Source organism: Euprymna scolopes, chromosome 29 (assembly GCF_053919585.1).
Source record: "Euprymna scolopes isolate OS-2025 chromosome 29, ASM5391958v1, whole genome shotgun sequence".
Taxonomy (NCBI): domain Eukaryota; kingdom Metazoa; phylum Mollusca; class Cephalopoda; order Sepiida; family Sepiolidae; genus Euprymna; species Euprymna scolopes.
In genome coordinates, this window is record NC_136510.1 from 12222846 (window position 1) to 12250333 (window position 27488).

Sequence of the window (27488 nt, forward strand, 5' to 3'; positions counted from 1 at the left end):
TAACCCTTATCCTCGAGTGGCCTCCGGGCCTTGATAAGTGGTGACCCCCCCCCATGTAAAAAAATAAAAATAAGTTAAAAATAGACTCTGTAGTTTAATGGGAGATGCCCTTTTCACCTCCCTGCAACCTCTCTCCCACAGAAGAGACGTTGCAAGCCTATCTTTGTTTTATCGTTATTTCCATGGCAGGTGCTCGTCTGAACTCCAATCTCTGATCTCCCCTCGCCAATCTTTTACGAAAAACACCCGTCTAGCTGAATCCACTGTCAAACACTTCCCCCACTCTTTATTTATGCCTAAATCAAAACGTAGATTCCATGAACAAAGCTTCTTTCTTAGAACTGCCTGCTTCCCTCCTGACTACAACTTGGATGTCTTCAAGTCCAACGTAAACAAATTCCTGATGAACCGCCCCCTTAAGTAGACACTTTGTTAAATATCCACACTAACGTACTGTACTTACAATAACCCTTATCCCTGAGTGGCTTCCGGGCCTTGATAAGTGGTGACCACCTTGTAAAAAAAAAAAGTATATTGTTAACATGAACTAAAAAACAATATTTTTAAGTGCTCAGTACGTGTATGTAGAGCTCATAAATAAATAAATAAAAGTATATAAACATTGTAAGGAGTCTATAATGTTTATATAATCGTGGAGAGGGAGGCATATATTCATTGTCGAGAAAGGAAAGCCGTGTTTAAGGGGGGGAAATGTAATTTTTAAAAGGTAACACGGACGCGTGACGTCATGGCCTTCTGCGTCACGTGACTTCGTGTATTCGCTGTCGATTTCACATTCGCATAGTCATTCGGTCGAGACAGGTCGTAAGAGGAGACACTGAACATGTAGACACACACAACGTGTACACGGCGGACTGATACTGCTAATAATGTTGTCATTTCGTGTGCACTAGGCCTTTGACAAAGGGATTTTTTTACAAAGAAAGAAGGACTTGATCGTGTGAGAGCAGACGGCGCACCGCACAGCGAAGTGTGCGATACAGTCGTATTGTTACGGTCGGAACAGCGACAGACAGCAGTCGGTGCGAGAAAGAAAGAAAAAACACCACAGCCAGGAAGAATAAAACACCAGAGCTAGGGAGAAAGGAGAAAAGAGAAACAAATAAGACGAGGTTAATGATCCCTTTGGAAAGAAAGAAAAGCAAAAATGATCCCCGTAAAAAAAAAGGAAGGTATTAGATTTAAAGAAAGAAATATGATCGATCAGGAATTAATTTAACAAAACAAAACAAAATGATCATGTCAAAACCTTTACCCGTGTTTAACGGAGATAAAAATTGAACATAAAGGTTCATACCTTCTCCTCCTTTTTTTTTTTTTTTTTCTAAATCCTTTTATAATTTTAAATTATTTTGAAATCCGTCAGTATACCCGTCCTTCTAACCAACCTCGCAAAAAAGGAAACCAAAAAAAACTGCTTCTCTACGGAAATTTACAAATATATATATTTATTTAATCTAAGCAAAAAAAAACGTGTAACCCCTCCAATGGCAACTGGACGACACCGTGCCCTTATTGAAGGTGTGTTCACCTTATACCCGCGCAAGAAACACTATCTTGTTACCCTCAAAAGATCTTCACTGACTTACAGTGCCATAGGTAATGAATGGGGTGACATAAACAATGGGTTCTATTTACAACAAACTGCACAACCACATGGCAGTTGGGTCATCGACAATGGCACCGATCACGAACACGATACCAATTCACCTTACGGTAATGAGGACCCTTCTTTGATCGGGGTCACCCCTGCTGTCCGGCATGCGGGAGCTAACGTTGTAGGCAACCAGCAATCCTATCAGACCACACACAACAACCAAAAGACTAACCACAATAGCAACAATAACAATGATAGCAATAACGACGAAAACAAGCGCCCCGTCGGTGATTCGATCCATCTCGCTGATGTTGTAGGTTGTCACTGTTTCAAAGGGAAAACCCCCGACGACCCCCGGGCCTATTTCACGGTTTATGCCTACCCTTTTAAAAAAAAGATACTCAGTGGACGCAAACTCAGAAACCGGATTTCGGTAACCTTCGGCGTTTTTCATTTTGAGAAATTCGAGGATAATTTGAGAATTGCCGAAAAATGGAAAAATTTAATATTCTACTTAGCACGTGGGAAACCTGTACTCCGGATACTCGAAGGTAAGTTGTGTTTGAAAACGATATAATACAAAATTAAAACCCTTTTATGGCGCATGTTGCCTGCTTTGATCGTAAGTAGATTATTTATTTTTTTTAAATAAAAAAAAAACATAGTGCTCGTTTAGAATTACACACAATTTAAAAACTAAATTGCAACAGAATATTTTTGATATAGTATGTACTGCCACGGAACGGAGATGGTATATTCCAAAAATTACGTATGTTGATCAAGTAGTTTATCGTTCGACTGGTAGTAATCGTGACACCCTCCTGCAGTCCTGCACTCCTGCACTAAAGATTCCCGAAAGGATGAAACACTAGTGTCTGTAGGTATTTAATTATTATAGTAGAAAATAATTATATATATATATATAATATATATATATATATATATATAAATCATTTTTTACTATTTTTTAGCGATTTTAATCGTAAATCGTAGCCATTACAAGGCTGATTTTGATCTCGATAGTTCGAATTGAGTTGTCTTCCCTTATTTATTAAACATGACGGATTAAAACAAAGTCTCGCTTCGTCATAAATTTTGATTTTCTTTTTTTTTTATGATTTTGTATATTTTTGTTTTGAAAACTGGTGTAATTCTAAATGAGCACCGAAAATGATCAAAATATGGCGCTAGTTTGAACGACGGGTTTTATCTAGGGGAGATAACTAAAAACTAAATTTTGGCGAATTGTCTTCGAAAACTGTTCTCATTAATAATTAATTTTCTTCCACATCGTTTTTCGTAATTTTTGAATATGTTCATTACTGCGACAAAACAATTAAGCAGACACCATTGGTTTTACTTGAAATTCAGTATTTCAAGTTTTATTAATGAAAACAGTTTTCGAAGACAATTCGCGAAAACTCCATGGTTCAAACTAGCGCAAAAAAGTGGGGTATCTTTCTGAATTTTTGAGATGAGGATTTGGTATTCATATTATTTGGTTTCTTCGAACTACTGGTCTCATCTTGAGCGTAAAATGTAAATTTACTACAGCGAAGAAGCGACACTCAAAATACAACTGTGAATTACTTTGGACTCTACAGTCATGGCTGACGGAATGAGAACATGCTACCCCCGTGGATTAAATAAGGGATTCAGTTTGAAATTCTGTGCAAATTCCCGAGTTCGACAGAAAGAATTCTGTTCGACCTGAAGAATACACCTGAAGGTTGGAGATTACATCGACTGAAACGTTGTGAAAATAATATGCAAGATGAGAATCCAAATAATACGAAAAAAAAAAGTTCTTTTCTAGAACAGAGGCGCTCTCCAAAAATTGTATTTCCTTGTTCGATTAGAATGTTCTGATAACATATTTCATCTTTTCCTGTGTTAGTTAGTGAAAGAGAAATCCTTCTAGACTGGAGAAATTTTTATTTTTGTCCTACCCCAGAATGGGTGATTTCCCCCATATTGAAACCTAATTCTGTCCTCGTGAGGAGACAATAAATAAAGCCTTGTTACTAGCTCCCCTTCCACCCACATAAAAAAGCACTACAACAACCACAATAATAAATTTGTGTTTTAAATTTTATTTTCTGTCTAAAAGTGAAATTCTAATTTACTTTTTGAAGTCTTGAAATTTAATTCAATTTTTTAATCGTTAGCAATATATAGATGGGAGTATTTTTTTTATAATTTCTTACAAATTCTTAAAAAAAAAAAAACTTTATAATCGCCCACAGATTTTTTTTTTTTTTTTTTTTTGCAAAAAAATAAAATTAACATTTTTATAAAATTTTTAACAGAGGTTAAGATTTACTCGCTAATAAATAATAATTTTCAGAAAGAAACATATTTTAAAAAATAAATCTATTTTATCTAAAATTTGGACAAACCCCCTGGAAATGAGATGAAATATTCCATCGGTCACTATGCTACAATTAAACGGTTTTTATTTCGTTAATCCGCACAAAACTCGACGTTGGCCTATAAAATGTAATTCTAACCAAATCTTTCTTATCGATTGACAGTTTAAAGACTTTAAACCCACTATTGAATTGCGAACTAATCCAGAGACGGCCATTCATGTGATATAAATAATTTACGCAGACACGTTTGTGTTCCATTCCACCTAAGGTATTCGTCAGAACTGCCAGCCTGCCGAATCCTTTTTGATGGAATGAAACACAAAAGTTTTCTGTGTAGTTTAATTGTGAGAAAATAGCTCTATACTTCTACAAAATTGAGCACTATTGGGAGTTTATATTGAAACTAAAAATTGAAATTACGTGTGTGGGTGTAATAATTGATAATAAAATGTGCTTAGATTAAATATTTTACTGCAGTTTCATGGTGTTACCGATTCTGACTAGAGAGGGAGAGAAATAGAGGGGAAAACGTGTCCAACATAATGTTTAGATCGTAAACACTAGAAAGTGGGTTTGAAGCCTTTAAACTGGCTGATCAGATAGAAAAGTAAGAAAAGTAGAATTTTTTTTTAAATTTAATTTTAAATGCATAATACTAACTGAATTTTAATGGAAATGATAGTTGTATAGTACTCAATACGCGAGTAGAGCTGATACTTACATGCTAAATTTATAAAAATGTATACGACAATTAAGCTACACAGATCTTCCGCGTTTCATCGCCGTAGGGACTCATCAGGCTAAAATGTGTAACTAGTGAAAAGTCCTTGCGAGGATGAAACGTGGAAGATTCTGTGTATTGTAACTTTATTATATATATATTGAATTTGGTTATCTTTACGATTCAAGTTTCTACTTCACTTCCTGTTTAGTCTCCTCATTCCAATGTTAAGAATGGCTTTTCTTTATTTAGAAAAAACTATTCTTAAAATGGGAAGGGGGAGCTTCCTTAGCTGTTTTGTACTTTCACCTAACAATTTAATAAACAGAAATGTCTAGTATTATGGTTTATTTGTATTATTGCGCCAAAGCAAAACTGCATTTCCATTTTTCAGTCAATACCTCATCCCCCCCCCCCCAAAAAAAAACTAAATATCAAGTGCAACTGCTAAAAAACGCATTTCAATCAATAATATTTCAGTTTTTTTTTTACATTTGCAATAAAAAAAAACAACCCCCCCTCCAAAAAAAAAACATTAATCGGTGCTTATGCACTTATGTTACCGTGCTATTTTTAATAGTATTTCTAAGTTAAATCTAAGTTTCACGATATTTTTATTAAACTGATAGGTATAAAAGAATTACAAAGCACCCTCCCCATGTTAAGAATGGCGCTCTAAATAATAACGTTATTACTTCAGCACGTTAACATAAGTGCATAAGTGGCCATTAATTCGAAGAAAATTATTACCTTAATAAAAAAATAAAAAATTAATAGCCATATGGAAAAATAAATTAATTCGACTAATTTGTTATTTTTTACTTTCCTTTCAGATGTTTTTTGGGCCGGGGGGGGGTAATTAAAATCGAGGTTACTGAGGGGGAAAAAGACATTAAATCCGAAAATCATGTTTTACGTGTTTTGTTCTTTTAAAATATTTTTTCTTCTTTATTGATAATATATGTCTTGCTCTTTTCTTTAGGCTTTTTTAAATTTATTTGCAACAAATTTAATTTATTTACATGCGAAATGTGGGGGTGGTTATCGACCACAACAACCTTGAAATAGACTCTAAAATGCGCGTGTACTGTGTGGTGCGTTACAGGAGGGCAGATTTAGACACGAGATCAGCTTTTAATATAGGTAAATTCTCCCTCCTCCCCAAATAGGGGACACTTTGAATGGGCTAAAAATCAGTACCATATCTTTACGATTACTGTTTCCACTTCACTTCCGGTCGCTGCTTCGTTTTAAACTGAATTTTTACGCTATCTTTTGTTTATTAAATTGTTAGATGAAAGTACAAAACTGGTAAGGAGGTTCCTCCTTCCCATGTTAAGAATGGTTTTTCTAAATAACAAAGAAAAGCCATTCTTAACGTTGGAATTGGGAAACTAAACAGGAAGTGAAGTAAAAACTTGAATCGTAAAGATAACCAAATTCAATATATATAAATATGATAATTAAGCTAGAATATTCCACGTTTCATCCTCACAAGGATTTTTCACTAGTAACACATCTTAGCCTGACGAGTCCCTACGGCGATGAAACGCGGAAGAAGGTCTGTGTCGCTTAATTGTCATATATATTTTTATAACTTTAGCATATAAGTATCAGCTCTACTCGCGTATTGAGTATTATACAATTATCATTTCTATTAAAAATGTAGTTAGTATTATGCATCTAAAATTTAAAAGAAATTAAAAAAAAAGGCGCTTGAAAAGTGTCAACATTATGTTATAAGCCAAAACAAACCAAAATAGCCACCGAATTTTACCTGATGTCATGTTTATTTGATAATGAAACTATGAAAACTGATTTTCTCAATTTTAGATGCATAAAACTAACTGGATTTTGAATGGAAATGATTCCTCATTGAGTAACATGTAATGAAAACAAGAACTCAAAACTATTTTTAATGTGTAAACCGTTTTTTGTTTTGTTTTGTTTTTTTGCGTTCTTCCATGGCCGCGATCTTTATAAATTGCCCCCTTTTATTTTCAATATATCACCAGTTTTAACAGCAAAATTTATTTACGCACTCACTAAAAAAATCTTACAAAATAGAAAAAAACAGATCGATGGCCTATAAAAACATAAAAGCGAAACTTGTTTATTTTTTAATGTTTACAAACTTTAAAGTTTACGCGCACACACACAAAAAATAATTTGGTGATTGCGCAAAATAATATTTTAAACCAACAATTTTCATATTTTTTTTTTTTACTAATTAATTTTTTTTTTCGTAATTTTTTTTTTTTAGAATATATACTAATTTACACATGACACGTAGGTAATGTTTTCACCTGAAATGCGTTTGTTTAAAACGCTACGATTCTGTACAACCACTAAAAATTTAATTTTTTGTTTTTAAATGAATCCTAGAAATTAAATTTAAAACAAAAAAATTGTTGTTTTTATTTACAATAATTAAAAAAAAAATCTGTCGCGATAATATGTTAACAAAGAAAGTTTCGAAAGACAAACTTAAAATAAACAACAAACATCTGTTTTTTTATCCTTTGTTTGTTGTTTTTTTTATAATTGTTGGAGGGAAAAATAGATTAATTTATCTGTAAATTCTTTTGAGTACAAAAATAACATAAAAACAATTTATATCATTTATTTTTTTTCTCGCTAATCTTCGTGTTAAAAACAAGTTTGTTTTTCTCTTTAGGTATTTATTTGCGTCATTAAAAAAAGAAAACAAAATTCCGTCCCGTTTTGTTAATAATGCGAAAAACAAAAAACGGGAATAATTTATTGTGTGTGTGTGTGTGTGTGTGTGTATATATATATATATATATATATATATATATATATATATATATATATATATATATATATATAGATGTATATATATATAGATGTGTGTGTGTGTGTGTTTTTAAAATCTATTGTTTCAAAAAAATTGGGGAACTGTCCGTCGTTTTAAAAGCAAAACAAATATCTCTTTGTTCTCTCCGTCAAATTTTTAACTGTTTTATTTTTTAGGGATACTTATGTAGAATAACATTACGGGCCGTTCTGAAACAATGATTTTATTATTTAGAACCCCATTCTTAATACGGGGAGGGTAGGGCGTTTTGTAACTATTCTGTACTTTCGCCTAACAATTTAAGATAAATTTTTACTTGGATTCCACCTTAACATTTTCCTTTAAAAAGGCAACCTTTAAAGGTTTTTGAGTATGCTGAAAACGAATATCACATTTAACATTTCCGCAAGTAAGTAGTTTTCCGGATATTAAGCAATGTAATTCCTTATGTTAAAAGTAGTGGCTATTATTGTACGCGCAAGCGCGCTTTTTTATTTACCCAATTTAATTAACAAAAAATACCGTAAAAATTGAATTTAACTTGAAAATCCTACATAAAAAATAGAACAGTTCCTAAAATGCACAAGAAACACCTTTTTTTTTTTTTTTAATAATTTTAAAGTTTAAATCAAAACTTAATTGAAGTTAATATTGTTTTGCGAATAAATTAAATTTTTAATTATAAACTTCAAATTAAAACCAAATTAAAACATTTCGCTTTAATTTAGTTTATTATAAATGTAATTTGTTCATAACTTATTGATTTAAGAATTTGGCGGATTTTTTTTTTTTTTATTATGACTCAATTTTCACCCCAAACAAGACACAGTGCCACTTTGAAATAGAGGGCTACTATCTGGGACATAAGTTGTAGGGATATTATGAAGGGAGGTGGGCAGCAAGATGTTTGTTCACATTACACTTGAACTTCTGCATGTCAGTACAGTTGGGAAAGCGGGATCCCGGAAGGGAGTTCCAAAGCCTAGCAGTTCTGGGGAAGAAACTATTGGAATAAAAGGCTTTCTTACACCTAGGGATCTCTCCTGTGTATGGGTGGGATTTAGCTGTTTGTCAGGTTTGTCAGGAGTATTCACGTCGAGGGGGTACAAGTGCTTGTAGTTCATCAGAGCATTCACTATAGACAGAGAAACAACATCTCGTCGATGGGACAGAGGCTGAAGCTTAGATGACACTTCAGGTTGGCGACTCTCTTTTGAACACTGAACAGACATCTTGCTGCTCAACTCCCTATAAAGTGTAGTCGCTGTAATGTAATCATACTATACTTCATCTGTTTTTTTTCCTCGGTCAGTAAAAGAGAAATCCTCCTAAACTGAGAAAATTTTTGTCTCAATCCTGTGTACCTATTTTGAAAGGGCTGGATTTTTCTCACATTAAAAACTGAACTTGTTTCCAACTCTGCCCTCGTGGGGAGGAAAGTAATTAAAGAGAGTAGAAAGTGGGCCTTGGGTTTACGTTCGCCATTCTTCTGACTCTCGCTTGCTTTATTTTGTCTTCCCGTTCCATGAACGATGTTTCTGGCAAGCGGGGAAGAATTGCTGTTTTTGGCATCAGAATCGATTCATCTAACACTTATCGTTAGCTATTTTTTTTTTTATTTTATTTGTTTTTTCTTTGAAATAGTATTTGTTTCTTTTTTTCAAGCTCCTCATATCAAGTGGCTTCATACCTTGTCTGGAGCGATTTCCATGTAAAAAAAATAATAATGACGGTTATCTTTCAGATGCAAGGTTCCTTGTTTACTTGCAGTTGTAACGATGTAAGATTCCGTGGTACGGAAGACCAAATCGGCCATAATTTAAATATTTAAATTTATTTACTGAATTTAAATATTTAAATTGATATACTGTTTAAATGATAATATACGTCTACGATGTTTTTATTGGCGCTTTTCTTCGTATTTTTAATAACATTTTTTTGCACCATTTACAAGTTTAAAAAGTTCACTTTTTTATTATTAAAAATACATTTCATGAAAACACTCATTATAAAATGTTCACGTTGTTTAATTAAAAGTTCTCAATTTTAATCTAATAGTTTTATAATTTTGTTATTTTGTTACAAATTTCTAATAAAGATTATTTTAATTTTAACGGTAATTTGGTTTTCATTATAAACTCCGTCATGTTAAAGGCTTTAAAATCACTTTAAATAGTAAATCAATTTTAATATTTAAAAAAAAAAAAATAGAAATCAACAGGAAAAAAATCTCGTGTGGAAACATTACGAGATACTTTTTCCGTATAATTAATAAATGTATCTTTATTTTACTATTACAGTATTAAAAAAAATTATTTGTAAAAGAACTTGTAAATGGTGCAAAAAAATGTTATTAAAAATACGAAGAAAGCGCCAATAAAAACATCAGACATTTTGGCCGATTTGGTCTTCCGTACAACGGAATCTTACATCGTTAAAACCGCAAGTAAACAATGAACCTTGCATCTGAAAGATAACCATAATGACAATCGGAGGTTCTAGTATCCCATTGTTATATTTTAAAACTTTTTGTTTTAGTAACTAACCCAACAAGCAGCAAAATTTCACCCCTTCACTGTTGAGGTCCCTAGATGTTGAAAAGCCCTCTACTCTTAAAGATGTTCTTTCAGACTGCTAGATTTTGGAAATCCCTCCCTCTTTCCTGCTTCCTTGACTGTATTAACCTACAGAAGTTTAAATGTAATGTGAACAGACATCTCGCTGCTCAACTCCCTACAGTCGCCTATTAGATATGATCCCAACCCAAATAGTAGCCCCCTTTCGTTTTAAGTGGCAATATGCCTTTATTGTGAAAAAGAGCGAAAAAAAAATAATAAAAAGAAAGTTATAACAAATCAAAGTTTAGTTTCGTTTTTTTTTTGTTTGTTTGTTTGTTTGTTTGTTTTAACTTGATTTTACTTATTTACTTAGTTCCTTATCGTAGTGATGTTGTATTGTTTACATAATATCAGTCGAATTTGATGATGACGATGATGTCATTTCCTTTTGAGGAAAAGCATGTGATTTGGGTTCACACACACTTGGACTCGTTTTCCGCGTGCGTGTGAATACAATGATTACCAAAAATCCGAAAGAAGTGTTTATTTAGAACAACACTTATTTTAAAATAAATAAAAAAAAAAATACAATATATATATATATATATATATATATATATATATATATATATATGGTGCTTCTATATTATAATAACGAAAATCAAAATACGGAATTTCAAGTAAACAAATGGTACCAAAAATATTAATGGTGTTTTTCTCTCTACCTCAACAGTTCAACAGTCAACACTCACTTTTTAAAATTACGACTTTTAGAAGTTTTCGGTTATGCTGAAAACGAATATCACATTTAAATTTGGCGCAGACAAGTAGTTTTCTGAGTATTAAGACTTTTTATTATCCAATGTAATCCATTATGTTTTTACTGGAGGCCATGTTTTTTCTCAACTGAACAAGTACTCATGTGCATGTATTATCCTCCTCTTCCCTATGTTAAGAATGGCGAACGCCACTGACATTTATTAAGTAATACATTAGAAAAAGTTTCTTAATATCCAGAAAACTACTTTTCTGCGCTAAATTTAAATGTGATATTCGTTTTCAGCATACCCGAAAACTTATTAAAGTAATTCTAAAAGTGAATGTTAAAGTGGAAAGAAAGTAAAAAAAAAATCACCATTTTTATGATGCACTTACTCGTCACGGAACGAAGATGTCCTATTCCAAAAATCACGTAAATTGATCAAGTAGTTTTTTTTTTCTTTTTAAACTAAGAAAATCTAATTTTTATGAAGAAGCGCGATGTAGGATTTTTTGTAGATCATGTTGAATACATCAGTCTTATATTTGAAACAATTTAGTATTACTTTTTTAATACAGAAAAATCTTAATGATGTATGCAATTGTCATGGAACGAAGATGTCATATTCCAAAAACCATGTAAAAAGTGTAATTCTAAATAAGCACAAAAAAAGAACTCGACATCAACAAAAACAGTTTGCACACTTTTTTTTCAATTTCACACTACAACTTCTAGTGTATGTGTGTTTTTCGCCTCTATGTGACTGACGTGTTATTTCCTTTAGTTATTAGTAATCGAATATTGGCGTTCACACATATTAACTTACTTGAGCCATTGCTGGTTTTCTATGCCATGACACGTCATAGGAAATAGACAGTGTTAGTTAATTTGGCCCAATTACGTCCCACGATTTCGTTTGTTTCATGTCAATATTGGGTGCTTATTCAGATGCCCATCTGAATAAGCACCCATAATGATAAACAAAAACTAAGAAAATTTTTTATCGTGTACCTATTTGTCACAGAATGACGATTTTAGTTTATTTTTTTATTTACAAAACAAATTTAGGGTTTTTTACAGATAAGTGACAAAAAACGATACCATGTTTTACTAGAGAACATAAGGGGAGGTAATCAGTGGTTATTTTTGACAATTTCCATGTGCAATAGGGTTGTTTGCCCTTGTCCACAGATTCGTTGAATGAGTTTTTTCACCCTCATTGAAACTTTGATTTCCGTAAAAATGTGATTTTCTTTGGATCAAATTACATAATTTTTAAATTTTTTCGTCTTCGTCCTATGATTGGTACGTAGATAATATAGACATTTCTGTATTTTCTTTAATTTTAAATGCCGCCGTAAGTGCCAATCTGAATAAGCACCTAATATTGTCTTTAAAAATAACAAATAAACTGATCCCAAGTATTAACGGAGAATTCATAACCGGTTCCGGAAGTGGCTGGCCGAATTCGTGTACAACTGGAAAGCTATGAAAAGGAAAACGACACAAAACATGCGAAGTGTTAGAATATACAAAAAAAAAAAAAAAAAAGTCTGCAGATCAAAAAGTAAAAATTGAAAAAAAAAAAAAAAAAAACTTGTTAAAAAAAAAGAAGGGAGGTACTTTCAGATATTGCTGCAGTTATTTCCGGAATTCTCCATCAATCCTCCAGACTGAATCCGTATGTACTGACTCATTCATTACAAATTATCTATAACTATATTATATAAAAGGAACTTTGGCTGTGTATCTGTGTGTCTATGAGTTTGTTCCCTACGGACTCGAAAACGGCTGGATCAATTTTTTATGAAATTTTACACAAGGGTACTTTATGTGCCTGGCAGTGTTCTTAGATGGGTTTTGTGTCGGAATGTCTTTGATAGGTATCGATAGACGAAATAATCCGATGAAAGAAGAAGCAGGCTATTTTGAGCACACAGCCCAACATCACAAGTGCTTTTGAGAAGTTTTATTACTACACAAGCCAAAAGGTCCTACATATAAAATCAACAGTAGGTTCTTTGACATGACAGGGGCGAATTCGAAATGAATGTTTCTGTTTAAAACACAATTTCACAATGATACTTAACTTTTCATTTTAAACTTAAATTCAAGCTATTATCACCGCACAAGCAGTAATGCCATGCATATAAAATCAACAGTAGGTTCTTTGATATAACAAGGGCGCGTTGAAATAAGTGTTTCTGTTTAGAGCACAATTGAAGCATGATGCTTGACTTTTGCAATTTTGATGCAAGCCATTATATATAAAAATATTTTTATAAAATCAACAGTAGGTTCTCTACAGTGCAATGTAGATTACAATATATTCAATATTTTATATATTGAGCTTAGTCATTGCAATAGGCACGTAAAGTTTCCTCCAGGTGCATCACGATGGGTCTCCAATTAGAGCAGGCAATCAATCGATTTGATTGAAAAATGGGATATTTTATTGATTTCGATGACAATAAAAAAATATGGAAGTGTGAAATATTCGTTGATTGTCATTCAATCCTTGGCAACGTCGAGTCATGCTGCTAGTAAAAAATAAAAAGAATGTATCGAAGATGAAAGTAAAAGAATCCCGGACAACGTCGAGTGTGTTGAGTGAGTGAATAGTACGTCCAATCGATTTTCTTTTCAGTTTCTGAAATGAAAAGTTCTTCAATCAATGTTTAAATTTGCATTAAAAGAAAAAAGAAAGAAAAAAAAACGAATGGGTAAATGAAGACCACGTGTTGATGTGATTGTCGGCTTTTGAAATGATGGTTAAAAAATGGAACGGTTCTTTGTTTTTATATGACAATCCCCTAAAAACAGCCGAATAAGAGATTTGGAACATTTACACTTTTATCCTTTTTTTTTTTTTTTTTTTTTTTTACCCCCAAAATGGTGCAGTGTCACTTGGATGTTAAGGACTACTAATTGGAAACAAATGTACAGATATGACGTTTCTCAATTTTTGAGATTAGGATCGATTATTTGGATTAATTGAACTACTGTTCTCATCTTGAATATGATTTTCATAACGTTTCGGTCGATGTAACCTCCGGCCTTCTTCAGGTATATCTTGTCGAACTTGGACCCATGGTGCACTGGCGCAGTGATTAGAGTACTTGGAAAAATCAATTGTAAAAAGTGATATTCTCCTGAAGGTGTTCAATCTTCAGTGTGAGCGACCGCAAAAATACAATTGTGAATTACTTAGGACCTCTATCCAGTCATGGCTGACAAAACAAAAGCATGCTACCCCCGTTGAAGTAAAGTGAAGTAAATAAAGGGTTCCGCTGGAAATTCTGTCCAAATTCCAGAGTTTGATAGAAACATTCCCGAGTATGACAAGATAAGAACGTCGAAGGTTACATCGACCAAAACGTTGTGAAAATCACACTCAAGATGAGACAGTAGTCCGATTAATCCAAATAATATAAATCTACAGATACTCTGTAGGGAGTTGAGCAGCAAGATGTCTGTCCACATTACACTTTAATTTCTGCATGTTGGTATACTCAGGGAAGCAGGGGCCCGAGAGGGAGTTCCAAAGTTTAGCAGTTTGAGGGAAAAACTATTAGAATATAAGGCTTTCCAGCATCTAGGGATCTTTAAATTGTAGAGTTGGGATTTTGTTGCTTGTCAGGGAGTCGGGGATATTAACGTTGGGGAGGGGGTACAAGTGGTTTGAGTTCATCAGAGCACATTCGATTAAAATACTTGTAAAACAGGCACAGGGATACATTGCAGTGATGGGACAGAGGTTGGAGCTTGGTTGATAGTGCATACCATATTAGGTTGGCGATTTTTTTTTTTTTTACGCTGTATAAGAGACTAGTAGTAGATGCACCAGCTCAGATGTGGCAACAATATTCCATGCATGGGAATATGGTGAACTTGTAGAGGTATAAGATAGGTGTGAGTAATTTTCTAGAATGGTAGAGGGGGCCCATGTACTATGCTATGATAAAGTTTAACCAGAATGAATCTCAGATCTTCCATTTAATTCTGTACCCCCCCTCCTCACGAAAGTAAGTCAACTGAACCTTAACGAACTACTTCCAGACGTTTAGGAAATTATATTCCAGTCACTACGGAAAGCCTCCCGGCACCAATAAAGATATCGGTGCTTATTTAGAGTTAAATTTATTTCAAAATAAACAAAAAATACAGAAAAATATTTATGATGCACATACTCATCATGGAACAAAAATGTCATATTCCAAAAATCACATGAATTGATCAAGTAGTTGTTTTTTTAACTAAGTAAATAAAAGTTTACCATTTTTAACTTTTTTTCTTTTTTTTTAATGCTAAAATTAAATTAATTTTTTAATGCATTATAAGGCTGGTTTTGATCTCGATAGTTCGAATTGAGTTGTTTCCTCCTTATTTATACATCATCTGATCAAAATCCTATGCCTCGTTTTGTCATAAAATTTGATTTTCTTAGTTAAAAAAAATGTAATTGATCAATTGACGTGTTTTTGGAATATGAAATCTTCCTTTCATGATGGGTACATACATCATAAAGATTTTTGTGTATTTTTTTTTTTTTTAATTAAGTGTAATTCTTAATAAACACCAATACATCGTGTTTCTTGCGTCCCGGTTAATTTGATGCTGAGTAAGGCTATTCTCTATTGGAAGATATACTGCTAGATGACATTCGGTGGTCAACCGTTCTTACTTCCGTCACTGTAATAGCGTTTACTGTTTTGGCAACCTACACTCAAGTGTAGGTCGCTCAAATAAATGTGATACTATCAGCATCCCCCCCCTTCAATTTTGGGATGTGGGGGAGAAAAAAGAAGTATGACAATAACAAATTCCTGATGAACCACTCCCTTAAGTAGACACTTTATTAAATCTCCACACTAACGTCCTGTACATGCAATAACCCTCAGATGGATAACAAATAAAAATGAACCGATTTTAATGTATAAATGTATATTTATGCATAGAAATAACACGTTTAGTCGATTTATGCCGGTCAAGTTCCAATCTTTTTTCAATTTTGTCGCCCTTAGCAACTATTTTTACCAGCTAAAACCACAGAAAACTATGGTTCTCAAAAAATGTAATCATTTGATCCAGCTCGTGTCACTCTGCAACCTTGCAAGAGGAATTTTCGAAACAAAATGCAATCCGAAATTTGAACGTGTGCTATGGGGTAAGCAACAGACATAGCAGCTGAGTGAAAAGCGGAAATAAAAAAAATATGCATGGCAGCGATTGGAGTAGAGCAGACATGCCAACACGCAAGGAGAAAAAATGTGTTCGACATGGCAGAGTTTCGTTAACTACATGGAGAACTGAGAGACTTTCAAAAGAAGATACGTTGTTTGGAAAGTACCGTGAATAAATGTCTTTTTTATTTCAACTAAAAAAAAAAGCCAAATTTCCATTTTTGTTGTTCCTTTGCAACTGTCTCTGTATGGAAGGTGTTCGGTTCGTTAAAATGTAACAATACCATTAAAGAAGATTAACAACTAGGTATAATATCCCCTTTTTTCTAAAGTCAAGCAGCTTATGTACATATATAACATGATAAAGTGCACATATATAACATGATAAAGTGCACATATATAATGTGTGTGTGTATCACATGATAAAATCTATCTATCTACTATTATAAAAAAGGAACTTTGTTTGTGTGTCAATTCATTCCCTATGGACTCGAAAACGGTTGGGCTGATTTTTATGAAATTTAAGACAAATGTACTTCATGTATCTGGCAGTGTTCTTAAATAGATTTTGTATTGGAATGTCTTCGATAATTGATAATCAAAATAATCCAATGAAAGCATGAACAAGCGATTTTGACCAGTTAACACCTTACATAACCTAACATCACAAGTGCTTTTGAGAAGTTTTATTACCACACAAACCGAAAGGACTAACATATAAAATCAACAGTAGGTTCTTTGATAATACAGAGGCACATTCGAAATGAGTGTTTCTGCTTAGAGCACAATTGAACCATGATACTTGACTTTTGCATTTTTAACTTTAATTCCCGCCATTAAATATAAAAAATAATTTTATAAAATCCAGAGTAGGTTCTCTACAGTGCAATGTAAACTGCAGTGTATTGCGAACTAAGTCACTGTGGGGAGGTATGTGAAGCTTCCTCTCCATGGACCGTGTTACGTTAGTGAAATACTTTTTCAATTGTGTATTTCACTCTTTGTGTATACCAGTCCGTTTTGTTTAGAAGCTCAATGTTTGTTAAATGTAACAACAGAGCATTTCTAATTTTCCTGCAGAGTATATGCACGAAAAGAGATGGTATTAACAATAGTAACCGTTTGTTTCTGCGTAACGAAACGTATCTGTAAAAAAACGTACTGAAATTTTAACATGCTGGAGGAACTGTTTTGGATGAAAAAGAAACATTTGTATCTTGGAATGTAACTATACTGTTATATATATATATATATATATATATATGACTAGTGGGGGTACCCAACGTTGCTTGGGTGTGTTGCAGGTGGCAATAAAAAGCAGCTCAGCATGTTAAATAAAAAAGTCGTAGTAGGCTTGAACCTGTAACACGAGGTCCTGGATATGACCTAAAACTATATCCGATGGTGAGGCCCCACCTTGCGGACTTTGGGGAGTGTGGAGCTACCCTTTAATTGCCATTGCTCCCAAGTCCACTCTGACCCAGAGTAGTAGTACCTGTTAGGGTCTCAACTATGGGTTAAATAGAATCTGACTTAAAAAAAAATATATACTCCATTAAATATCGTTCCTCAAAATAACTAGATTCAGCATTAAATAACCTGAAAAAGGTTGATATGCCGTAAAACAAAAACAACCAACCAACCCGTAACACGAAGGAGGAAAAGAAGATGAAAAGATGTAATGTGTTAGCCGATGTCACTATCTTGCAAACACAAGTTGCGTGCGTCGAATTTAAGCATAGTCAATCGAACGTACGATGATTTAAATGCTTTGGCTCAAAAGCAAATTAGGCACACGATTGTTTTTAATGTGGGGGAAAATACGCTCCCCCCAAAAAGGGGGGCACTCTGGCAGTATCCCCCCCCCAAAAAAAATAGTAATTGTCTTAGTATGAAGGGTTTTCCCTACATTGACCGAGGACCAATTAGTGAAGCATCAGAAATCTTGGCCCGAAGGCCATGCTTCCCGCTTTTTCAAACAGTTTCACTTTATACGAAAAAGCCATGCAAAAACCCGAGATGACGCCACGGTAAGAATTTTGTTTAACTCGATTAAAAAAAAAAATAGAGACGGTGTCTGTTTGCAAATCTGAGATATCACGATCTGGGAATATGCGAAAACTTCTTGCGGAATCTGACGCGAGAACCCCGATGCAAAATGCCTTTCGGGGACATACACAAACGCTTGAGCCCATTTTGCCTTTTATATATATAGATGAGAGAGGTAGATAGATATTATCATATATGTCTGATTATTTCACCCCAAAATATACGTTTTGAATTTCCGGTCTTAAAGGAAAAAAACGAAAGATTATGGCTTCAACATTAGACTATAGTTTGGACATAAAAATATAGTGAAGTGCGATCATTTGAACTGGACATTACTTTTTACAGAAAGGATTTAGTCTCTAATTTCATGTGGTCATCTTCTGGTTGTTTTTTTTTTTTTTTTTTTTTTTTACACAGTGATCACCACTTATCAAGGCCCAGAAGCCACTCAGGGATAAGGGTTATTGAAAGTACAATACTTTAGTGTGGAGATTTGATGAAGTGTTTACTTAAGGGAGCGGTTCATTAGGAATTTGTTAACGTTGGACTTGAAGACATCCAAGTTGTAGTCCAGTGGGAAGCAGGCAGACGGAACAGAGTTCCACAGGCGTGCAGTTCTAAGAAAGAAGCTTTGTTCATGGAATCCACATTTTGATTTAGGCACAGATATAGAGTGGTGGAAATTTTTCACAGTCGATTCAGCTAGACGGGTGTTTTTCGTAAAAGATTGGCGAGGGGGGACCAGAGATTGGAGTTCAGACGAGCACCTGCCATGGAAATAACGATAAAACAAGGATAGGCTCGCAACGTCTCTTCTGTGGGAAAGGATTGCAGGGTAGAGAAAAGGGCATCCCCCACTAAGCCACGAAGTCTATTTTGTACTCTGTTAAGGCAGGATAGGCTGTTTTTAGCAGCTCCTGCCCAGATATGGCAATAGTATTCCATCCTTGTCATTTTCCAAAGAATCACATATTCCTGAACACAAAGCCAACACTAAAATATGCATATCAGTGCAACTTTAGGTGCACTCTTATACAACTCTTTCTCTTTACCTCCCTCTCCCATCTTTTTCACTCTCTTTTTGTGTGTGTGTATATATATATATAAGAACAAGTAGTTAATAAAACATGTTAAAAAAACAATTTGAAAAAGAGTTAAAAACATATTTAATTTTAAAAAGGAAGCACAAAATAAGTGGATAGTCCTTAATCCGCGAAGTTTCGAAGAAATACTTTCCTTCTCATCAGAGGGTAGGATTTAGCAAAATGTGGGATCGGATTTTGTTTGCAAAAGTATTTGATGAAACTACAAGTAAATCATAGATCTTACTCAGTAACAAATAGTGAAGCAGAGGGAATATGGTGACGAAAAAGGTGATTTCACATGAATGGATAGTCTGGTGAAGGGTAAAATATCCAATAACGGTAAAATCCAAAAATAAAAAAAAATAAATAAAAAATATATGTATATATATATATATATATATATATATATATATATATATATATATATATAAAAGTGTGTGTATATGTGTGAGTGAGTTCCCTATGAATTCCAAAACGGCCTGTCCAATTATTTTGAAATTTCACACATGTATCTCATGTGCCTGGGAATGTTCTTATATAGGTTTTGTATGGAAACACCTCCATTAAGTATCAAAATACCTCCGATAAGCATCGAAATTCTATTAAAGAAAAAACAGTCCAATTTTTACCAAGTTAACGTGTACAGCCTAACATCACAAATATATTTGAGAAATTTTATCACCATACTAGCAAAATATAAAATCTGTAGTAGCTTCTTTGATAAAATAGGGGCGCTTTCAAATTGAATGTTTCTGTTTAGAGCACAATTGAAGCATGATACTTGACATTTGCATCTTAAACTTTAATTCAAGCCATTAGATATAAAAAAATTTATAAAATCAACAGTATTTTTTTTTTACAGTGCAATGTAGACTACAATGTATTATAGATTAAGTCACTGTGTGGAGTCATCTGAAGCTTCCTTCTGGTGGTGGCTCTCCAACGAAAGCAGGCAATCAATCTGTTTGATTACAAAATGGGCGCTTTCACAGATAAAAGTATGAGAGGGTGAAAGATTTGTTGATCATTCAATTGATGATTCAATCCCGGACAATGTCAAGTCTCCTTGCTAGTATATACTAGTCTGTGCCTGACTTGTCTACCAAGTTTCAATCATAAAAATCAAATAGTATCTGATTTTTATTTTCACTGTTCAAATACAGGAGCCACTTTAGTGATCGTTTCATCAGTAGGATGTGCGATCCTGAATGGGCTTTATTCTCACTGAACCTTAATCAAATATTAAAAGCTGTATCAACACCACAACTTGCTGAAAAGTAACTATTCATCCTTTTCTCTTTTTCTCTCTCTCTCTCCCTCTCTCTCTCTATCTCCCTCTCACACACATACACACGCACACACATACACTTTAATTTCTCTTTCTCTAACAACCTACTTCTCACTTGATCTATCTATTTCTTACTGCTTACCCTATCTATGTGTACCAGTTAACCTTTCAACCATCTCTATATATCTGTTTCTCAACCGTAGCTCTCTCTCTCTCTTCTTGCCCCTTCCCGCCATCAATTCTTACAAGTTCAACTGTTTGTCATTTAAGTTCCAAACAAAACCTGTTTTACTTGTTCTCTTAGCTTGATCTGATTCTCGTTGGTCTAATTGGGTTCAATTAGATTTCCTAACCAACGTTAAATTCCCAAAAACTGAACTCGTGTCCCAATACTCCCACCCAAATTTATTCACTAGCAAGAAGCGCCTGTACTTGAAGAAGATAAATTAGCATGATTCTGGATTTTTGAGATGAGGAGTGATTACTTAGATTTTTCAGTGTTCTCATCTTCAGTGTTATTTTCACAACGTTTCGGCCGATGTAGCCTCCAACCTTGTTCAGGTGCATCTCATCGAACTCGAGAAGGTAAGATTGTACTTGTAAAAAAAAATAGGTTAAAAGCTCCCAAAATTTATACTAGAATTGTTCGCAAGGACCCATGGCATAGTGGATAAACTACTTGATAAAATTCAATCGTAAGTTACAATCTTCTGGAGAAGTTCAATCCTCAGTGCAGGTAACACTCAAAATGCAATTGTGAATTATTTAAGACTTCTACGCAGTCATGACTGATGGAACAAGAGCATGCTACCCCCCCCCTCCGCCATGGATTAAATAAATGGATCCATTCGAAATCCTCTGAAGATTCCTGAGTTCAACAGGAAGATTTTTCAGTTCAACAAGATACACCTGAAAAAGGTTGAAGGTTATATCGACCGAAACGTTGTGCAAATAACGCTCTAGATGGGAACAGTAGTTTGAATAATCCAAATGATACAAATTATCAATCCTCATCTAAAAAAAGATTTTAAACTCTTCCGACTTAAGGTTACTAATACTACAATCTAAAAGGTTATGGAAACGAAAAGGTACATTCCAAAAATTTTATTTAAAAATTGCATTTTTATTAAATTAGGCTTTTTACACATGATCAAAATTATAAAACCAAGGGTATAAATTGTTAAATTTATGGTAATTCTAATGTTTTTAGTTCAGTTAGAGATTAGCAATCACTGTGTAAAGGTGTTATTATGCCTTAAGCAAAAAAACTAACTGAAGTTGAGCACTCTCGAATTCTAGAATTCCATAAGCAAGGTTTGTCACAGCGAGCAATAGCAGCTCAGGTAAATCACAATAAAACTGTTATTTGCAACTTTCTAAAGAACACTGAGAATTATGGAAAAGCAAAATCCTTTGGTAGGCGCCCCCCTCCCAATTTCTCATGCATTGAGTAGGAGAATCAGACGGGTTGTTATGAATGACAGAGGACTTTCTTCAAGTCAAATTAAGGCGCTGATTGCAGTCCAATAACTATCAGATGACACTTACAACAAAAAGGCATGGTAAATAAAAAGCGTAAACAAATTCCTCGATTGCTTCCACGTCACAAAGTGGACTGCTTAAGATTTGGTCGTGAATACCAAATCTGGGAAATTGAGAAGTGGAAGAAAGTCCTGTTTTCTGATGAGAAAATATTCAATTTAGATGGTCCTGATGGCTTCCAGCGATATTGGCATGACAAAAACATGCCCCCTTGAAATTTTTTCCACATGTCATAGTGGTGGAGGGTCCGTAATGGTATGGGGTGCCTTTTCTTACAGAGGGACGATGGAGCTCCAGGTGATGCAGGGTCGTCAGACAGCAGCTGGTAATGTTAGCATGTTACAGAAAGCATCTTTGATGATGAAGGGGCATCGTTTGTGTGGGGATGGATGGTTATTCCAACAGGATAATGTTGCAATCCAAACTGCAAGACGGACCTTCAGCTTTCTACAAGAAAATGGAGTCCATCTCTTGGGACATCCTGCATGCTCACCGGACTTGAACCCATTTGAAAATGTTTGGGGATGGATGTCAAGAGATGTTTATCGAAATGGCAAACAATATTCAACAAAAAATGAACTTCGTGAAGCCATCTTCAGAAACTGGAACAAGATCCCCCGCACCTTAATGGAAACCTTTATTTCTAGAATGCCCCAAAGAATTTTTGAAGTCATCAAAAGCAGTGGAGGTAGAACTCATTATTAAGTTTGATCGTTGAATGTTTTCATGCACTTTTCATACACTTTTTGTACAATTTAATAGAATTTTTGTCTCTGGTCTTATAATTTTGATCATGTGTAAAAAGCCTTATTTAATAAAAATGTAAATTTAAAAAGTAAATTTTTGGAATGTAGCTTTTTGTTTCCATAACCTTTTAGATTGTAGTATTGGTAACCTTAAGTCAAAAGTTTAAAATCTATCCTTAAAAAAACTTCTTTTTGTTTTTAAGATTTTTAAGTGGTCTTAAATTTTTGATCAGCAGTGTATATATCTATGAAAGTGAAATTGTCTGTGTGTCTGTCTGTCTGTGTACATTTCCCTACCAAATAACTCTGTCAATTTTCAGTCTACAGACTCAAGAATTGACATAAGGGGCATTGAGATTTGAGAAAATCTTTTTAAGCGGTTTTCGGCCAGAAATTTTGCTGTCAAGAGGTTAAAGTTCAATGATTTGATCTTTGAGAACTCTACCAAACTCCTCAGCTAATTTTGGGTCTAAACACTTGAAATTTTAGATGTAGGTTACTTTGACATGGATCAAATTTTTTAACTTGATTTAAGCTCAAAACAATAAATGGGGTCAAAATTGGGGTCAAAGTTAAAAAGAATTTGACCTCTCAGCCAATTTTTGGTCTAAAGATTTGAAATTTTACATAAAATGTATTCAGATATAGGGTAAGCTTTTTAATCGGTTTTTGGCTGAAAATTTGGCTACCAAGGACTCAAAGTTCAAAAGATTTGACCTTTGCGGTCTCTAGCAAACTATTCAGCCAATTTTGGGTCTAAACATTTGAATTTTTACATAAAGGGTATTCAGACATGCAGCAAGCTTTTTGATCAGTTTTTGGGGCGAAAATTTGGTTGCCAAGAGGTCAAAGTTGAAAGAGTTGACCTTTGCAGACTCTACCAAACTCCTCCGCAAATTTAAGGTCTAAACACTTGAAATTTTAGATGTAGGTTACCTGGACTTGAGTCAAACTTCTTATATATATGCACATGAAGTTATGAACAGTACATAGGGCCCGAGCAAAGCTGGGCTGAACTGCTAGTATATATATATATATATATATATATATATATATATATATATATATATATATATCACCAATTAAAAGCTTTACATTATACTAGACATTACTGTATAGCTTTCAGATAAAATACTTTTATACATGTATATGTAGTGAGTGCGTATGTATATGTGTTCATATGCGTTTGTATATATATTGTGTTTCTATATAAAATGTGTGTGTGTGTATATATATATATATATATATATATATATATATAGTATGTATGTGCACATGTATGTATGGTGTGTGTTTGTGTGCATATTTATTTAAAGTGCATACATGCATATGTATGCATTTGTATGTGTGTGCATGAGAGAGAGAGAGAGAGATGGCCGATGTAAATTTTCTGGTACCTTAACATGAGCAACAACTGATTCTAATTGTTATGGAGATGTCATTTTCTTGTGCAATAAATGTCAGGCTCAACGTTGCTTAACTTCGATGATCTGATGAGAACCGGTGTGTCAACGCGAGAGAAAAGAAATTAAAACTGTAAGTTGAAATTTACAATCAAATTTATTGTTCGACTGAATACTCCAAAAATTAATTTACAAAGTCCTTATTCCACGGAGTTTCAAAGAATGCTATTCTTATCAGGGGACAGACAGAAATCAGCAAATTATATATAGTCACAAATTAAAAGCTTCACATTATACTACACCTTAATGTCTAGTTTTAAAATAAAATACTTTTATACATGTATATGTAGTGAGTGTGTATGTATGTGTTCATATGCGTTTGTATTTATATTGTGTTTCTCTATGAAATGTGTGTGCATGCGTATATATATATAGTATGTATGGTGTGTGTTTGTGTGCATATTTATTTAGTGTGTACATGCATATGTATATATAGCGTATGCATGTGTGTACATTTGTATGTGTGTGTGCATGAGAGAGAGAAAGAAAGATGGCCGACGTTCTATGTTACCTTAACATGGGCAACAACTGATTCGAATGGTTATGAAGATGTTATTTTCTTGTGCAATAAATGTTATTATTCCATTCATATTTGAAGGTGCCTGCGATTTGGGGGGGGGTCCGGAGTACAACACGTTGATGGTAACAAAACAGTCCCCCCGCCCCCCACAGTCCAGGCGTAGACAATACTTTCAGGGTGGGGTGTCCACCTTGATTGCTGATAATCTTACGACATCTGCTGACCTCCTCTGCTGACGGTTGTTCTGCTCACGCCATCAAAATCTTACTGTAACCATTTTAAAATCATTGGAGCAGACGATGTTTGGGGCACCTTTACATAATAGGCATATCTCCTCCTCTCCACTGATACCAAAGGTTGTCAGCCTGAAACTGCTTGATTTAGATATTTTAAGTGTATGTCGTTTTATAAAGCCCTTCGCTATGGTGTGATGATGTACTTTCCCCAACTCGCAGTCCTATTTTTTAAACTGGACTTTTCTTTTCTTTTTTTTTTTTTTTTAAATTTTTATCTGTTTTTTTTTTGTTTTTGTTTGTTTGTTTGCTTTTTTTTTTTTTTTAAACTGGACATTTTTTCTTTTTAATTTTCATTGTTTTTTTCTGTTTTTTTTTTTTGTTTGTTTGTTAGCTTTTTAAGGACGGTGATATCTGCATCCAAATACCTTCATACATCAGTTTGAAATAAACAATTGGTTTCCGAGTTATAGGCTATTGAAACAAATATTAATCAGTATTCTTTTACTGTAAGAATCAAACACGTACACTATGTATTATTAGTGCAGGGATTTCCAAACTACATCCCGCAGCCAGATCCTTCTTGCTAAAGTCTTTAATCTGGCTCGCAGAGCTCTTACTGAAAACATAAAAATATTCATGAATGTGACATGATGCGGACTGAACGATGCCGAGTGACCTTGCTAGTCGACACGAATTCAGAGGAATTCGCACGGCTGAATTCTAATGATGATGATGATGATGATGGTTTGATGTTGTTTTAAACAGAGATGTCTATGGGATTTTGTCAGAAAGAAAAAAAAAAAAACAAATAATTGTTCTTATCTTATTGCTATTGTATATCCGTTAACAACGAAAATGTTGTTTTTAAAACCTCTGTTGAGCGATATGAAGAAATCCAGAGATTCTTAAGCTGACAGCTTGGGGTGGGAATCGGGGGTGAGGGGTCGCCGCCAGGCATTGGTCGACCTGGAGGTGACTAATAGCTCCTAATTACATGATAAGGAACACCTCAGTGCAATGAGGGTTAAAAATGGGGATAGATAAAGCCGAAAGGAAGAGTAGAAATCAGGGAAACAGAGAGAGGGAGGAAATTCAAAAGGGGAAAAAGGAAAGGGAGTACAAATTAATAGGATAAAAGAAGAGAGGCAGAGGAAAGGAAAGAGAGAAAGAGTGACTCCACAAAGGTGGAAGGAGGAATTACTGATTTGATAAAAACAAGACACTTGGCTAATTGGGGTCTTTTTTTTTCGCTGATCCCTTTCCGTGGACTGACGGTAGATGAAGAACGGAGAACTTGGTAAAAGAAACAAAACTGCCAGCCCCCTAAGTTGCATGACTAGGCCAGTGTGTAACTATTATTTGTAAAGTCAAAGACAATAATCAATTCTTTGTTAAGAAAAACCAATTAAGTTTTGGCTTTCTTTTCTTTGATTGGAATGCCGTTGTGAATGCAATATATTTCTCCGATAGCCCAGGTGACGGTTGGAAGCTGATTTGAAAGCGGAACCGGAGAGCGACCGACGACGACGGCGAAGACGAATTTGACCACTAGACGAAACCACGGGTAACGCTACAGGTATCAGCTACGGGTGCATTTCAATCACGAGCCTATGCACCTGGGCTGAGCTGCCCTGGAGGGGTTACATGAAAACATTTTTTAAAAATTGGAAATGTGTGAAAAAAGGATGATAGACTTTCTTTTTGTTCATAAAATGATTTTAAAAAATGAGGTTTTAGGGTTAGGGTTAGGGTTTTTGTTCATAAAATGATTTTAAAAAATGAGGTTTTAGGGTTAGGGTTAGGGTTTTTGTTCATAAAATGATTTTATAAAATGAGGTTTTCGAGAACCGATTTCACTAAAAAGCAAAATTAATGAACGAAACACTATAAAACATGTCCACGTCATTTTTTTCAAATTTTGGCTTGCATAGCTCTAAAACAGTCAGCAACATGCCCCACCCCTCCATTCGAAAACTTTGGAGACTTCTAGTGCAATATTATTTCTACAGGTGTTCTAGATAAAAAAAAAAAAAGCCTGGGCCTGATCTTGCTATGTATACCAATAAAACCATGTAAAAATGATAAACAAATATAAGGCCGTGGGGCTCAGAAGAAAGATCTGAATATGATAAATGGCAGAAGTTTCTTTATTAGCCAACATGGGGGGGGGGGCGAATACAGGTTGATGAATATGATGTGATAAGTACGTTTTCATAATAGGCCCACCGCTGATACTATAGGTTGCTGGCCTGAAAGTGCTCGATTTAGATTTTTTTTTTTTTTTTTTTTTACATGGGTGTCACCACTTATCAAGGCCCAGAGGCCACTCGAGGATAAGGGTTAATAGGTATACATTAGTCATTGTGATTTTAGCATAGTAAACAGTGGGAATTTTGTAACTTGGATTACTTAGGGGGACGATTCAATTAGAACTTGTTCACATTGGACTTTTTCTTTTTTTTTTTTTTTCATAGGTATCAACACATTATCAAGGCCAAGAGGCCACTCAATGATAAGGGTTAAAGAGTG

General features: G+C 34.2%; 1 protein-coding gene across 1 annotated transcript in view; it reads left to right on the forward strand.

Annotated features, from left to right (window-relative positions):
* Positions 1–793: 793 nt before the first annotated feature.
* The window catches only part of LOC145252480 (sphingosine kinase 2-like), a 121971-nt gene continuing 95276 nt past the window's right edge, over positions 794–27488 (forward strand). Inside the window, exon 1 of the mRNA XM_080111906.1 lies at positions 794–2169. Coding sequence (XP_079968032.1) covers positions 1509–2169 — 661 coding nt within the window. The 5' untranslated portion in view covers positions 794–1508. The remainder of the gene's footprint in view (positions 2170–27488) is intronic.